This window comes from Nomia melanderi, chromosome 14 (assembly GCF_051020985.1).
Source record: "Nomia melanderi isolate GNS246 chromosome 14, iyNomMela1, whole genome shotgun sequence".
Classification (NCBI taxonomy): Eukaryota; Metazoa; Arthropoda; class Insecta; order Hymenoptera; family Halictidae; genus Nomia; species Nomia melanderi.
The window spans coordinates 870,150-886,097 of record NC_135012.1 but is presented as its reverse complement, the minus strand read 5'-3'; the positions used below and the strand labels follow the sequence as shown (position 1 = coordinate 886,097).

The 15,948-nt window shown below is 41.4% G+C and overlaps 1 protein-coding gene across 3 annotated transcripts in view; it reads left to right on the top strand.

The window, feature by feature from the left end:
• The window catches only part of AstA-R1 (allatostatin A receptor 1), a 46,572-nt gene that overhangs the window by 11,668 nt on the left and 18,956 nt on the right, over positions 1-15,948 (top strand). For 2 of the 3 annotated variants that reach the window (XM_031981897.2, XM_076373715.1), the window contains exon 5: positions 3,209-3,457. In XM_031981897.2, the coding sequence (XP_031837757.1) occupies positions 3,209-3,457 (249 nt within the window). Of the gene's footprint in view, positions 1-3,208; positions 3,458-6,728; positions 7,285-15,948 lie in introns of those variants that run through there. The other variant, XM_076373714.1, reaches the window with a different exon arrangement.

Here is a 15,948-nt window from a genome sequence, read left to right as displayed (position 1 = left end):
ACTTAATACTTTCTAACTGGACAAAAATGATGTTTTGAAATGAATTCAAAGAAAAATCACAGGTAAATTGAGAAACAAAGCTTTCTATCCCAATATTTCACGCACCGTGCATTACACATACTTCAATATTAAATATCAAATTTTATAATTCTGCTGCATCAAATCAAATGGTGACTGAGAGTCACCTGTCGAGTGCAAAGGGTTAGAATTGAAGAGAAACAGCTGCGTTCGCTAGTATGAACATAACTATATATCCATTATTCAGCAACCAATTTATCATTCCAACGACGAGAAGGCTCATCAAACCGAATGTCCGGATATTTCAAATTATTTTTCTACCGTCTATATATAGAGTAATCAACACGAATCGGCTTTACTCTTCCCGAAGAGTCGCTCGCGGAAGGGTTAATCCCGGAGAACGAACTACTCGCTATTCTTACCGTGGTTGTAGCGTTTCCACGGTGGATGGAGTCGATTCGTTTGATTCGTTTGATTCGCTGCGTGGAATAAAAGAAGAGTCGGCGGCGCGTTCTCAGCGCACAGCGCGGCGTAAATAGGATTAAGTCCTCGACGATGTACACAATAATCTGTCGGAGTTATCGCGGCTTCGGTGTCACGCAAACCACCGCGGCGGCCATTGAGAACCGCCGCATGGGAATTGAAACGTAGCCGGGCCGCGTTTCCGTGCGTCTGCGTTTTCGCGTGTGTTCCGAACGACATTTCGGTAAAGGCAGCGGAACGCTCGTGAAAGAATTTACGGGCCACACGAGCGCAATGTAATTAATTGCCGGCTGTTCGTGTTAATGGAGATGGAAGATAAATCCTGGAAAAAAACGAATCGCGGAACAGCGAAATTCAAACGTTCGACGCGCCCTGTCGATCATCGGAGATAATGATCTTTTATTTTCGGCCGAATTACGTTCACAGTTTTCAATCATTGGCACGGTCCGTCGGTTCAGTTCTCGCGAGGATTACTAAAGGTGTATACGAAATTAGTCACTCTCGTAAAAGTGATTGGAATATTTCATAGTATTACGCTAGAAATCTGAATAATGTAATATAGACTGTTGTACACTCGTCCGAAAATGAAATCTCTTACGCCTTCAAAGGAGTGCTCTAATTTCGCATTGAGTCTCGAGAAGCCTGAAACGCTGCTCGTATTGATTCGATTAACCCCTTGCCTCACAATTTATTTCAATTTACACGCCACTCTCGCTATTCAATTTCAAATATTTAATTTCTATAGGTTCGAACTGCCACGAAAGAAAGCGAAATGTTCGGAATCCCATGGAATATATTCATGAAGATAAATAGAACTATCGCGTTTCGATGAAATGGACTTATAAAATCATTAAGAAAATTCTCATTTAACGGGTTAGTGCAACGTTTCCGGTCGTATCTCGTGCCTGGACGAGCACGACGAATTCTTCTTCGTTCTCTAGTTTCGTCGCGGCGATCTCGAGGCAGTCAAACACGAGTGAAGAGACGTTTATCGAGTTCCCTCGGTAAAATATTTGTCCCGAGGAACGAGATAGGAAGCTGCACGGCTCCGGCGCCGACGGAAATGCGCGAAAGTAAGACGCCGCGTATCACGATTCAGCTCGCCGGGTGCCTAGTCATTAAACGATCGAATCGGAATCGGACGGGGGACACCGCGAATATTGCAGAGCGCGGGAATTCCTTTTCGTTTCCGGCGGATGATGCAGCTTGTAATAATGTTACTGCGCCGATGGAAGACGTTTATCGGAATTGGTTAGACGAAAAATAAATTGTCCCCCTAATTGAATGAAGCCGTGTAATGCACACGCGCGCGCGCGTTGTGTCGCCTGCTTCCTTCTTCGATATAGATCTTTAATATGATTTCGATGAGCATCGATCGTGGAATTATATTTTAACCCTTTGCGGACGAAGATTCTTTGAAATGTACAAAACCTTCAGCAGATGAAGCAAAATTATATATCAATTGCTTAACTCTAGAACTACCGAGCATTTAATACGATTAATATGCAATTCCTATAAAAATTGTAGCAATAGATTACTTTCAGTTTCTTCAGACATTCATTATAGTACTCTAGTGAAACTATTTGTTTTCAAAATCATTTTTACTGGTACGGTAGTTCTAGTGTTAAATAATAGCGATAACAGGAACTACATGCTAATCTCTTGCTGTCCGAGTAATTAAATCATTTGCAACTTGGTCTTCCAATGAACGTTTCATCTCACCGAAATGTCAACATTCATCTGCAAAGGGTTAAGCTTGCGAAGCCAATGAAAATGTCTGTTTGTCTGAACTTTGGTATTATATGTATATGCAAATTTGTTATTTCTCAAGCAAAAATTAACGTAGAAGTGACAAAGGAATGGAAACCCAATGCGATTTCGCCAAATTTTCCTGGTTAGAGAAGAAAATTCCGTAGAGTGTTTCAGAAACGGTTGTTAATATAAGAATTGGAGAGTTATGATTGAGTAATAGATTCAGTTTGAAATCGATAGTGTTGGATAAGATTTGTCCAGTTTAATTTCAGTTTTTCGAGGGTGACAGCGAACTTGCTTCGAACGTTCCAGCAGAAAGTTATTTAAATCAGTGTATCGGAAAACACTTTGACGGAATCAAAATTATTCAAATTGCGTAGAGCGAGTTTGATATTGCCGTCGAATCTGATAGCACGTATCTTGTTTTGTTTTGCGAGAGTGTGTCGGCGGATGGAACACTTCGTTGAAGTGGAAAAATACGGGATAGGTTAGACAGCAGAGGTTTTTAAAGGGAAGTATCGAGTGCGGTGGAAATTTCCCGCGATCGTCGTGTCTCGCACTTGACTATCGGATTCGTGTAAGTAGACGAATGTTTCGTTGCAAATGATCTTTACTTAGACTTACCCTGCGTCATTAATTAAAGGTAAACGCGATCTGTCTGAAATTATCAGACTATTTGAAGAATTTATATATTAAACGGATGTAATTATTGAGAAGCTGCGTAACGATTTTCCACATAACTAAATAATCGAGACGGAAACCTTTAGCTTAGATATTCCATTATTGAACTTTGTAATTGAAGTAGTCTTACTCGGATTGCTTCGCATAATTAATGAAGTTTGACTTCGCTGAGTTAATGTTGCGTTGCATTGATTTACTTGGATTAAATTACTTGGACGTCGACTTGGCGTGTTCGTGACGGAATAAACCCGGTGTTTTCTGTGTTTTCGAACAGGTGATCCTGGTGACTAAGTCGCTGGACTTGTATCCATTGACAACGTCGACGATTATGGTGCAAATAACGAGCCACATTCTGGCTTACATGAACAGCTGCATCAACCCGATCTTGTACGCGTTTCTCAGCGACAGTTTCCGGAAGGCTTTTCGGAAAATTATATACTGCACGCCTCGGCCGGATCAAAACAGGCAATTGGGACCATTGACGAGGACTACGAGAGCTTCTAGTACTGGAGATATACTCTAGGTGAGTCGCGTCTGTCAATAAAGGAAATTAATCATCCTATTAATAAGTAATCAGTGAAATTTTATACAAACTCTCCTGTGTTTCTATTTAATTCTCACATTCCCAATTAACACTAGAACTACCATACCAGTCAATATGTTTCGATCTTTTTGTTTCGCAATTATTAATATCTCAAAAGCATTCAATAATTCAAATGATCTTGAAAATAAATAGCTTCACTTGAATACTGTAATGAATGTCTAAAAAACTGATAATAATATATTGTTACAATTTTTATATGGATTACATGTTAATCCTATTATACGCTCGGTAGTACCAGTGTTAACACTAGAATCTATCAAATGTACCTTTCTTACAACAATAAATTAAAGGATTCTCGCAAAACTTCTCGATCAGCTCCATAAAAATAATCAAATTCCCAAGTTCGTATCCGTTTCTCAACAGAGCCTCTACTCGCAGTTACTTAATTATACAATGGATCTAACTACCCGACGGAATAGGAATGCAAATCGGTCGATGAAAGTCCGGTTGTAATCAGATCATACTTCCCTTCCTCGAATCAGCATCTTCTCCCCCAGGAAATCTTCACCTGGATTCTATTCCTCGGAACTGTTGAGGATGGGATTAATTACTCGGCTGGCAATTAGCCGGTCATAATGGCGACAGAGTGAAACACATCTTTCACCTTATTCGCTCTTCGACCTCCGAAAAAACTTCCTTTGTTCCTCGGACGAGCCAGAGGGCTTTGAAAACATATTTCCTCCTCGTCTCGTGTTCGCTCTTCCTTCTTTTTTCCCCTCTCTCACTCTCTCTCTCTTCTTTTTGAGCGCTACTTGTGTCGCTGTAGGCGTGGATTCTCAAGTTGAGAATCCAAGGCCATCGAGGCTCATAGGAATCGCCTAGGCTGCGCAGCGGCGGCCTCGCTCGCCGGCTGCAGTAAATTACGCTCCTCGTCCCCGGTGCAAGTGCAATTTCCTATATTTTCCATCCCGTGTCGCAAACGAGCCTCGGCCGCTTGTGCGTCGGACGATTGCCGCTGGGAGTTTCGCCGATGATCCTTTGTAATCGCGATACTGATAAACAGCGTCGGGAAAATCGCCCGGCAGGCGTTCACCACGGTATCAAGCCCCATTTTCCGCCGTGTTTCGCGCTGCCGCGAGAGATAATCATTTTTATCGGAATAATCGGAACTCCACGACCTCTCCGAACCCCTTTTACGCTCGGCTACAACTCGCGGGGCATTGGGACGGGTCGGATTTCAAAAGGGGATGATTCTGTGTGAAAAGATGAATCCAAGTGTGGAATGAAAGTTTTTCTTCTGATGTTTTCTTTTCGAAATTATGGAGTTCGAAGGCTCGTGTTGGGTCGATGCTCGTGATAAGTAGAAATGGCCAGCCATGCACGGACAACTGAGAAATGCTTTTTTTATTGCGATTATCTTGAAACTAGGTATGAAGCACTCACACACACAGTTTAGATTCTTGACTCAGTCTTTTTAGATTTATCATACTTTTCTTATATATTTATCTCATACTTTTTAGCAAGTAATTAACAAGTCATACTCTCTTTGATTAACTTTAGGATGACATTTTCATCTGGATAATCTTGTTAATTATCCAGTTCCTGATTTCACAAGTACATCAGAATACCAGTAAATTCCAAGAGAACTGTAGCACTGCCAGACTCAAAGATTCAAAGCGCCCAGCTCTATCTTTCAGCGCATCCCTAAATATTTCAAAGCCACAAGATACACGCGGTAAGGACCTCAGAGACCCGAGGCCATTTTTTCATCCAGCCAGAGCATTACAAGCGTCGCCGTGTCCAGCGGACAATTGTCGTGAACATATTGCATTCATCCCTGCACAGTGTACGGGCAACAAACCCGAGTGGACTACACAGTTTCTTCCAACTACTTTCCTTCCATTCTCTTGCATGTTTGCCGTCTTGTTCTCCCGGGCTCGCTATTCCCTTATCTCTTTCGCATATTACGTTTTCTGCAGTCTCACGCCGAGAGTGCTCCTTTCAGACTTTCAAACTCTCGCTCCATCCGAAAGTTACCAATTACCAGCGTAGAAATTTCAATCTTACAGAATTCCGAGAGCTTCTTACCTTACTCGGGCCTCAATCTTCGTTACTCGCGCCACGGAAAATTCCGTGGAAAAATTCAGAAGCACGAATTACCCGACACCTCGAGCCTCGAAATAAAGTGGCTCATCGATCAACCAGGCGAGTGGATCAAATTCAGAAAGTTCCGAAGGGAACGAGCGCATTTTCTGTGCTCGTTAGAAACGCCGCGCTCCAAATTTTCCTCCATCGAGGCTGCTCGCGGATTTTTCGGTCGCCTTATCGATCCCGCGAGATTTTCGCCAGAACCCGCGGACATCAAAGGCTCCGTTGGTCGCGCAGCTAGCTGGCAAGAACACAGAACCTTTGTTTCGCCCGGCGGAGAAATAAACTCAAACGACTCGGTTCCTTTTCTCCGCTCTCCGCTGTCTTCCTCCGTTTCCTCCCCGCTCGCGGTCCAGCTTCTTCGGAGCGGTCCTCACCGATAGTGCCGCTGCGCGACGTAACAGAAATTACGGACGGTTTTGAACGTTGCGGGGACGCAGACTCGGCCACCGAGCGTAAATAACATCCACCAGCAACATCCGAGCAAAGTGCTCCCCGAGGTTCAACTTATTTGGCCGACGTTTGGTTTGAGCGTCGGGTTATGAATCGTCCCAGATACTCGCGTAAACATGGCCGCTCGCGGAGTGGCTGGCTGAAGCTGCGACTAAAAGGAAATTTATTTAAGTTTCTTAGGTTTGCGGTTGCTATGCTCGTGACTTCTTTGGACCGTGGGTTACCATGAAAACACAATTTCGCAGCGGTGCGATATTGAGTTAGAATATTTGTATCTGGCATAATTATTTCGTTGGAAGCTGTTTGCGAAGAGAGTTTCATGATTGCAAAGAGAAACAGGAAATTGCTTTAATTGGTCATCGAGGGTTTCGCGAGGATTCCAATGAAAGAGAAGTGAAACTTTCGCATTGGAGATTTCTAAAGTTAAGTGTACAGAGGAAGATTCATTTTCGAGGTATTTCTATAAGCAGTATTTTGTATTGAACAGTGAAATTAAATATAACAGTAAAAAGTAAAGCTGTCCATATTTAATTTTACGTTATGCTGCATGCACGAGTAGCTTACAGTTATTGATTAACGCGTGAATTGGGTTCGGTTCGTTAGGTTAAGTGGCAGGACCGTAAATTTCTCGATTGATTTATTAAAACAGATGCCACCCACGAGAGAGCTGTAATAAACAGAGGTTCCTATGGGGAGGATAAAGGGATGAACACCGAGCACATTTCCCAAATACGTCGCGTCTGCGTGTTGATGCTAATGCAGTACCCACGGCCAGGGGAGTCGAAACTTTTTTCATTAGTCCATACGCGACTGCTTATCCAACTTCGAATGAAAAAGAAGAAACGTTCGTCGTGTGCTGACTCAATTAACGTGTTTGAAATGAAACGATGGTGTTCCTCTCGCATATTGATGGGGGGATCGGATGGAGAGGCGACGATAATAATGCGGAAATCAATGATGCTAATGATTCAACTTTAACGAGAAAATCTATGCTGCTCTCATGCTCGCTGATGCGATTTCTATTGATTATTCGGAACTCGATGTTAATGCGATTACCGGGCACAAGGTGTTTTTACGAATTTACATTTTCATGAGGTGATCCGTGGCAACTGAAGTTGAATATCGTTTCAGGAAAACGACATCATGTTAAGATCGATTATGATCTTTAATAGCTTGAAAGTTGAATGTTTCTGTTCGAAATTTTGTGTTTAGTCCATTATCAAATGTAATCATGAAATCATAATAATCATTAATGTTTCCTTGATTTAGGTAATTTTCTCTTATGTATTATATAATGTGTAAGTAGTACAATTTATATCAAGAAATCCTTATCAGTAGAATACAAGGATTCTTGAATAAGAAGAGAATTACCAAGAAAGAGTCTTAAGAAAGATCCTCTCAAAGTAACGTGTAATTGCGGCATAATAATTTTCAATCGCGAACAGGCAACAGGATCTATATAAAAATCAGCTGAGCAGCGTGATAGGATTTAACGGAGGAAAATAATAATCATCAATGTGTAGACGGTTCGCCCTTTTGCGTGTCAATACTTGGGGGCCTGAGCGATAGACCAGGCCCATTGACTAATTTATGACCAAGGGGACCAGCAGGACCTAGGTCACGTATGCCCTCGTCTGAAGAGGTTTCCTTCTTAGAAAAGCGTTGAGGAAACGTAGTAAGTCGCCGTTCCTCGTTAGAGCCACATCGCGTAATAAATATATTTAACCTGACTACGGACTTAGTTTTTATTTTAGTAGCCCTACAAATGTTTCCTTAATTCAGGTAATTTTCTCTTATGTATTATAAAATGTGTAAGTAGTACGATTTCTATCAAGAAATCCTTACTAGTAGAATACAGGGATTCTTGAATAAGAAGAGAATTAACAAGAAGTCTTAGGGAAGATCTTCTCAAAGTAACGTGTAATTGCGGCATAATAATTTTTAATCGTGAACAGGCAACAGGATCTGTATAAAAATCAGCTGAGCAGCGTGATAGGATTTAACGTAGGAAAAGAGAAGTGCTGCTCGCAATTTCGTTTCACTGGGATAGACGGTGGAAGGGATTTACTTACTCTATGTTGGGTAAAAACACCGAGCCATCTGAAATATGCGCGAAAAAGTGGCCAGAGGAACGGAGTTAAGAAGATAAAAGGGATACCAGGTGACTTGTCGGACAGCCAGAACTTTCAGATAGAAAAAGTAGTCCGCTGTTTATTCCTAAAGTGCAGCACCGACGCTTCACGTTCCTCGCGAATGTTCCCTTCGTATTTCAATAAAACTTGCCTATTATCGACACTCGCGCTCTCCAGTTCGCAAATGAATGCGAATTAATTGAATGCGATCATCCAAATCACACTGTACAACCCTTCATAATACTCAGCCAAAAGTACGCACGCATTTCAAACGATAATTCCATTAAATCCTCTAGCCATTAGCGTTCCGTTAATCATTGAAACCATAAATCCCCATGAAACTCCACGATTCGAAATCAGCTTCATCGAGAAACAAAAAATCAGAACCTTAAATTCTCTTCGCCGATCTTCCCGGAAACAGCCTACCGCCAGAGAGGATTTCTCACACGGGTTCGCATATTATGAATACGCGATTCCCCGATTTCCGGTGCTCGAATCGATTCCTTTCAGCCCCCGAAACTAATACACGCCCATATTTCTTCTCCAAAGAGGCCTTCGTGGAAATGAAACACAGACAGCCGAGTTTAGGGAAGGTCGCGCGAGGCGCAGGGGAGGCTGGCAATATCGGGGGACACGTTTATCAAAGACCGATCAAATTATTTTGATCGATCGCGGGCGGACTGCGAACGGAATGCGAAAGTAGGAGTGCGTCGACGGTTCTGCCAGCGGACGGATGACTAGCGGGGAACACGCCGGGATACCAGGTCAACCTTCTGCAATCCTGCTTTTGAAATCCACGGCCTAGGGAAGATAATAAGCCATCCGCGGAGGGGGATGAAGCCCGGCCCGGAGAATGGCGCTAATTTTAGAAGTACTGTTCTTCGCCGGTTGGCTCGGCTGCCTTTCACCGGAGAGAGAGGAATCGCGCGCCCATTCGCTCCGTCTTATCTGCTCACCCGTGGCGGATCTTTTCGGCCGAGATAAGTCGACGGCTTCTTTCGCGATTCATTACAACGTTGTTTCGTTCCGTGCTTAATCGCCGGAATGGCCCCCGTTCGCCGAGAAGTCGCGGAACGAATGTTCTCGCCGTTACCGTCACGGTTCCGTTTTAATTCGTTAAATTCCGTTTCGTTTAACACGATGAATCCCATGGGTCACCGGTGACCCCCAGGCAAATCGAATTTCTATGGTTCACTCAATTAAACGATGATTATCCGCAAACGTTTCTATATTATAAATAATGCCTATTGCGGTGACGTTTGATGAATGTGCGGTGATAACAATCCAATTCAGTCAAATGGTTTAATATTGTATTTGTTCCATTTTGTTTATTTTGCTCTATGAAATCGTGCGGCGTTCAATGTGTTAAATACTGCGTTTATTGGAATTTTCGTTGAACACTTGGGAACGTGGTTCGATTCTGTGGCGACGATAGTGAAAGAGGAAGGTGGTCCTTAACACATTGTTGACCGATCACGAGTTAAGTCGCGTTTGCATTTGCATCAGCTATTTCAAGTGTTGAATGGCAAGGAAATGTAGAATATTGCAAAAGTAAAATATTCGAAGTTTCATTTCAATTCATTATGTATAAACGAAGTATATTGAACTTTATTTAGATTGTTCCACTTTTATATTCAATTACAGAATGATAACCGGTGACATGGGATACCTATTGTGTAACATTGCCGGGCAACAATGTGTTAAGGGAATTTCGAAATTGTTGGTTCATTGAATCCTTCGAGTTTTCTGCTGTCTTCTGCGTTTGTTTCGAATGTTCATTTATTTACTCGCTGTCGACGATACGAATGAGTTATCGAAGACATGAGAACACTGTTTAGACGATCTAATAATTATAGTACAGAAGTTGTTATGTCTACCATCGTTCAGAACTGTTCGAACGACTTTCAGCAGTTTAAAGACAGAAGATACTTGAACCGTGGAACTACGACAATCATTATTACCGCCCGATTCCCCAGAGTCAAATATATCCTCAACAAACTTGCCCAAACTCGAAAAACCTAACAAACAGCAGCAGCTCCGTAAACGGTCGCGCCATTCGTTTCGGAAGTAGAACCTAGCCGCGCTATCGCGTTGCACGTTAGCGTTCGAGGCGCAGCATCGTTATTTTCAGCCGGACGGAGGAAAATTTGTCACAGGAAGTGGTCAGACGGTTCCGGATTTGGCCTGGAGCCTCGGTTACAAAGGGGCGCCGTGGAAAACTCGCGTTCCGTTACCGTTATCTCAGCTCCGTTTCCACTTTTTTTCCACGGGGACGCGTGACTCGTGGCGTCGCGTGACATATCGCGGCCGGGATCCACATTTCAAACACGTTCGCGCTAATTAATCACCGCACCCCCGATTCCAGGCGGCGCGCAATAATTTCCTTACTCTAAATACCAGTCGTTTGTCAAGCGGATCGAGGGATACGCGTTTGATTTACACTTTCCAGGGGCGCCGTCGCCGCGGTCTAACGCAATAGCGACTAGTGACGTCTTCGCGCATCTTCGAAAAGCGATGCAATCGAACTATTCGATTCGGTGACGATCTTAGCTGCAACAATTTCATTAACCCTTAGCAGTCCTTTGTCAGACTCGAATTCTATTTTATTGCAACCTCTACCTGTTTTAACAATTTTTTCTATATTTATGTGTAGTATCACAATTGTACCATTTAAAGGTAACATTTCAATGACTCCGAAATATTCTTGAATAAATAAATAGAGCGTCGTATTAACCCTTTGCACTCGAGAGGTGACTCTCAGTCACCGCTTGATTCGATGTAGTAAAACTAAAAAATTTGATATTCAACATTGAACTAGGTATAATGCATTGACGTGTGAAATATCGGGATAAAAAAGCTTTGTTTCTCAATTCACTTACGATTTCTCTTTGAGTTAATTTTAAAAAGTGTCGTCTGCGTCTAGTTAGAAAATGTTAATTATTTCTAACGAAATACTTCTGAGTGCAAAGGGTTAATCTGTAATTGAATGAACTAACGTCTAAGCCCGAAAAATCGTCCAAACGAAATTTGAAAAAAATGAAATTAGTTGTTGCTGTTTTTTTAGAAATTCCATTTCTAATCAGGGTCCTGATTGTAATGTCACCCCTTGGAATTTTAAATGAGCACATTGGTAGGACTGTATTTTGTTTATGTAAACTGTAGGTTAGTATATGAATAGTTTTAATATCGACAACGTTAAAAATCTAGCGGTCGTTAAAGTTTTCAAAGAGCGACGACGCGACTCCGCGGGAATTTAATACTCTCCTTCTTACGAGGATCGTTCTGATGCTGAGTCGCGTCAACTGGATGTTGCGTTGCACCTCGGTAAGATTTAATAAGGACGAAGAGGTAAGGAGGAAACGAAAGGATTTCTTAATCCGTTGAGCCCGCATTTTCTTGATCACAGAATGTCCTGGAAGTACCTTTATTACTAGCTGGATCTTCTCCGTAATCTCCTCCAGAAATTATTTCATCTACCTTTGAACAGAGTAATTTGATCAGCCGATTGATATATCGTATACAAGTCATTCTTTACTCCCTTTTTATTAAAATGTGTTATACGCTTCTTCATCGGCTAAGCTTCCTCAGCACTTCGTGACCTTCAAAGAGAACGAAATAACATTACACTCTTTCAGTTGCAGTTAATTCCACACGTCATACACCCCTTACAATCTTTCAAACGTTGAATTAATTTCACAAGCAGATTTCATTCTCTCTGTTCTAACGTAGAATACGTTAACAAGTTCAGTGCCACATGTACTACATATGGTGGAAAATATGTAAAAATTACTAGAAGTTCGAATATAACTTAATATCTTATTTAAAAAATTCGTACAATTTATAAAGAAAACGTAACCAAAATGTCCATGGCATAAAAGCATATCCATCAAAACTTTCTTTCATTTCCAAACATAATCTCCCATTCGAAAAATCGTTGTTCATCTTCATGCATCCATACATACATTTCAGAAAACTCAGTCGAACTCGTTTGATAATCATAAATCGCGTGATCATAGCTGCGCAGCCATTATCGACGATCCATACGACGCCCATAACCGCGTGTAGCGTCGGTCAGTAATATTTCTGCGGGCGATGGCTCGCCGAGCGAGTCGCAGTATCGATAAATCGCCAGAAAAATCCTCTGCCGGCCTCGCTAACGTCCTATCCCTCGTCATCGGCCCGCGCGTTTTCGTTTTCACGCTTTACCGATGCTCGCAAAACATAAACCTTCTTGTTACGGATCCATTACCGAGCTCTGGACTAACACGGATAACCGTACGCCGTGCCGCCGATAAACGAGCAGGTGTATTTCTGTTCGGCGCTCGTCGCGTTTTGCGCTAAATAATTCGGAAACTTCCCGGAATGCGTAATTTCTGGATAACGGCCACTAGACAATGGCTCGCGTTCTCTCATTCGATGCGTTACAACCGCGGCGTGTTCCGAACTTAATAAAATGGCGGCCAAAGTGGACTGATACAATTCGACTCGTTCTTTGCTAGAATCTCGACGCACTGCGAATCTCTACAATTTATCTCTGTTAACCCGTTGCCCTACAACAACGAGTGAGACTCGTGGCGAAGATTTTTAACATGATTCAAATATATATATATTACTCAGTCCATTCGAATTTAAAGTAAATATTATTCCTCTGTAATCAACTATTATACTTAAAAGGAAATATAGGCATAACATATGCTTAGAATTTTTCTCTTTTTCCAATAAATTATTAATGACAAAGTAGCTGTATCGATCTGAGTTGAGAAAGAAATCATAGTTCAAGGGGTTAACGCGTTGAATGCCATAGGGGTCATCGGTGAGCCCAATTAAATCGAATTATTATAGTTCATTTAATTGAAAGACGATTATTCGACAACGTCTCTATATTATAACCAATGCTACCGAACGCGGTAACATTGAGCAAGATCAGCGTGCAATAATAATGCAATTCTTATTATATATAATAAATATAATATTATATTTTTTCCATTTTGTGCAGTTTGTTCTATGAAATCGTGCCGCGTTCAACGCGTTAATGAAGTTGCTCTGATTTCTATCTTATTCGGTATATTCTGGTAGATTTAATCTTTATAAATTGCCATTTTAATGGTTTTGGAAGTTTAACAGAAAATAGTTAAGCGATAGAGAGCTATTATTATTATTATCTTTTTCTTAGTCGGTTTTATACATCGTTTTAGCCATGTTTCTCATCATCTCAACTTGCACTCGTGGTTCTCAAACATCCGAGCAATTCGATTCGTTGTTCTTGGCATCGACACTTTATCGCATGCAACACCTCGCTTGTTTCTTTTCTTATTGCTGCCTAGAGTAGCGAGGCGGTATTATAAATCATCGAAAAATCCAGGAAGTCCCGTATTCGCGTTCGTTTACCTTCTTCGGTGTCCGAAATTTATGGCTGCCCACTGAGAGTAACTTTTCACGTAACAAAGCTTTCGGGCCGTCGTACTGGTGCTTTACGTACCGGTTCCACGGGTGTCGTTATCGCACGGGTCAGCCACCGGAATGATAAAAGTTTCGCCGTGGATTGTTCAGCAACCGGCGATCTGCTGTTTAAACAACTACCGCTTGAAATTGTTTTATCTAACAAGTTAAACACGCGCGGAACATTGTACCGTAAAATAAAATTCTATTGTTAATTCTCTCTTCAAAAATAAGTAACATCGAAAAAGGAGTCTAAAGTCTGTAACGAATAATTCGAAAGGCAAATAATTGTACCGTAAAATAAAATTCTATTCATTTTCTCTTCTAAAATGAGTAACAGTGGAAAAGGAGTCTAAAGTTTGTAACGAATAATTCGAAAGGTGAATAATTGTACCGTAAAATAAAATTCTGTTGTTAATTTTCTCTTCTAAAATGAGTAACAGTGGAAAAAGAGTGTAAATTTTATACGAATAATTCGAAAGGTGAATGTTTTCTTTTTAGATGTTTCTTGTATTCTTTTCGTTTTTTTTTTTCAAGGATTTCTCGGACCATAAAACGGGATTTTATTTAGTAGGAGGTATCGAAAGGGTAAGATTCAATGTCACTCTCATTTGGCGGAATTACTTCTCTACAGTTTACGCGGAACAGATATACGGACGAAAAGCGAAGTTCTCGCGAAGCTTGAAGAACGAAACGAGACTCGCGTGTCGCTCGTAGTTCCCTCGAATTGCCGATAAACCTATACGATTCAGTCATTCCGGGTTTATGTGTTTCACGCCATTGCCGAAATTACATCGCTAAACAGACAACGCACTTTAATCGAACCCGCATCGAATGAAATGTGTCACTTGATCGATACCGAGTGCGCACGGGAAAAAATGAAACTATCGCGGCTGCAGTGCCCTGTTTCTTATTGTCATTTCTTTTATTTCACTCTTCATCGAATGTTCATTCTGCATCAAATACGTTAACATTGTTATGCGTTGAATATCGTTTCCGATACAATAAATTCTAAATAATCCATCGATAGAACAGCTTCACAAATCGAACTGCAACGTGTATACGTAAATTTATATATTTAAAAAAGAATCGAATGGTCCGAACATCGAAAGAGATTTTAATCTCCCTCGTTAATGGTTCCACTAAATGAAAATCAAATTGGAACGACGATAAATTCGATCGAAGTGTTTCATACGCGACTCTTCTCGAAAATTGGACGTATTGAACGCAGGAACTTTCACGATTCATTGGATTAGGCAAGAATCGGTTTTCCGTTCGACAAAGGAATATATTAATTAAGGAGCGCGATCAACGTGCGCGCGTGACGCGATATCGATCAGAATTTGGAAAACTGCACGAGAGACTCCTTTTTCTCGACGCTGATTTATTCCGTGTCAACGTGATCGATCAATGGCAAACACGATTAGTTCCGATTCAGTTTACGCGTTTAATTTCCCCGAAACTACTCGGTTCGGTTATCGATCAACCCGAGCCAAGGAGGGGAGTAGCCGCGATACCGATTTCCTTTCCGGTGAAAGTTAAATCGTTAACAATCGCTGAACCAAGTGGTGCTCGCTGTCAGTGAAGTTCCGGCTAGCCTCCGGTCAATTAAAAGTTTCATTGCGCTGGTTTGGCTCCGAAGAATAAATATAATCTCGTTTGTCTTTGGCGATTGGATCGTGATTGTTTGCCTAGGGTCAGTCGCGAAACTCCACGCGCTCATACACGCGCGGAGTATCCGCTATCGAAAGGAACGAACGGTTTTTAACGGCTTTTGAATGTCGATCTACCGATTATTTGAGTTTCACCAGATTCGGGGAACATTTAACCCTTTGCACTCGGGAGGTGACTCTCAGTCACCACTTGATTTCCTATAGTGAAGCTATGAAGTTTGATATTTAATATTATACTTCATATAATGCATTAATCTGAGAAATATTGACGTAAAATAGCTTTGTCCGTCAATTCGCGTGAATTTTTCGTCGAGTTGGTTTTACAACATATCGTCTTCATCTCATCAGAAAAAGTTGAAATATTTCTAGTGAAAAACTTCGGAGTGCAAAGGGTTAACACTAGAATTACCGTACCAGTCAAAACGACTGGTTTCGATTGTTTTGTTTCACAATTATTGGCGTTTTAAAAGCATTGAATGTTTGAAATGATCTTGAAAACAAATAGCTTCGCTTGAATATTATATTTAAGGTTTAAAGAAACTGCAGATAATTTATTGTTCAGTTTTTCTATTTCGCAATTATTGATATCTTAAAAGCATTGAATATCTGAAATGATCTTGAAAAT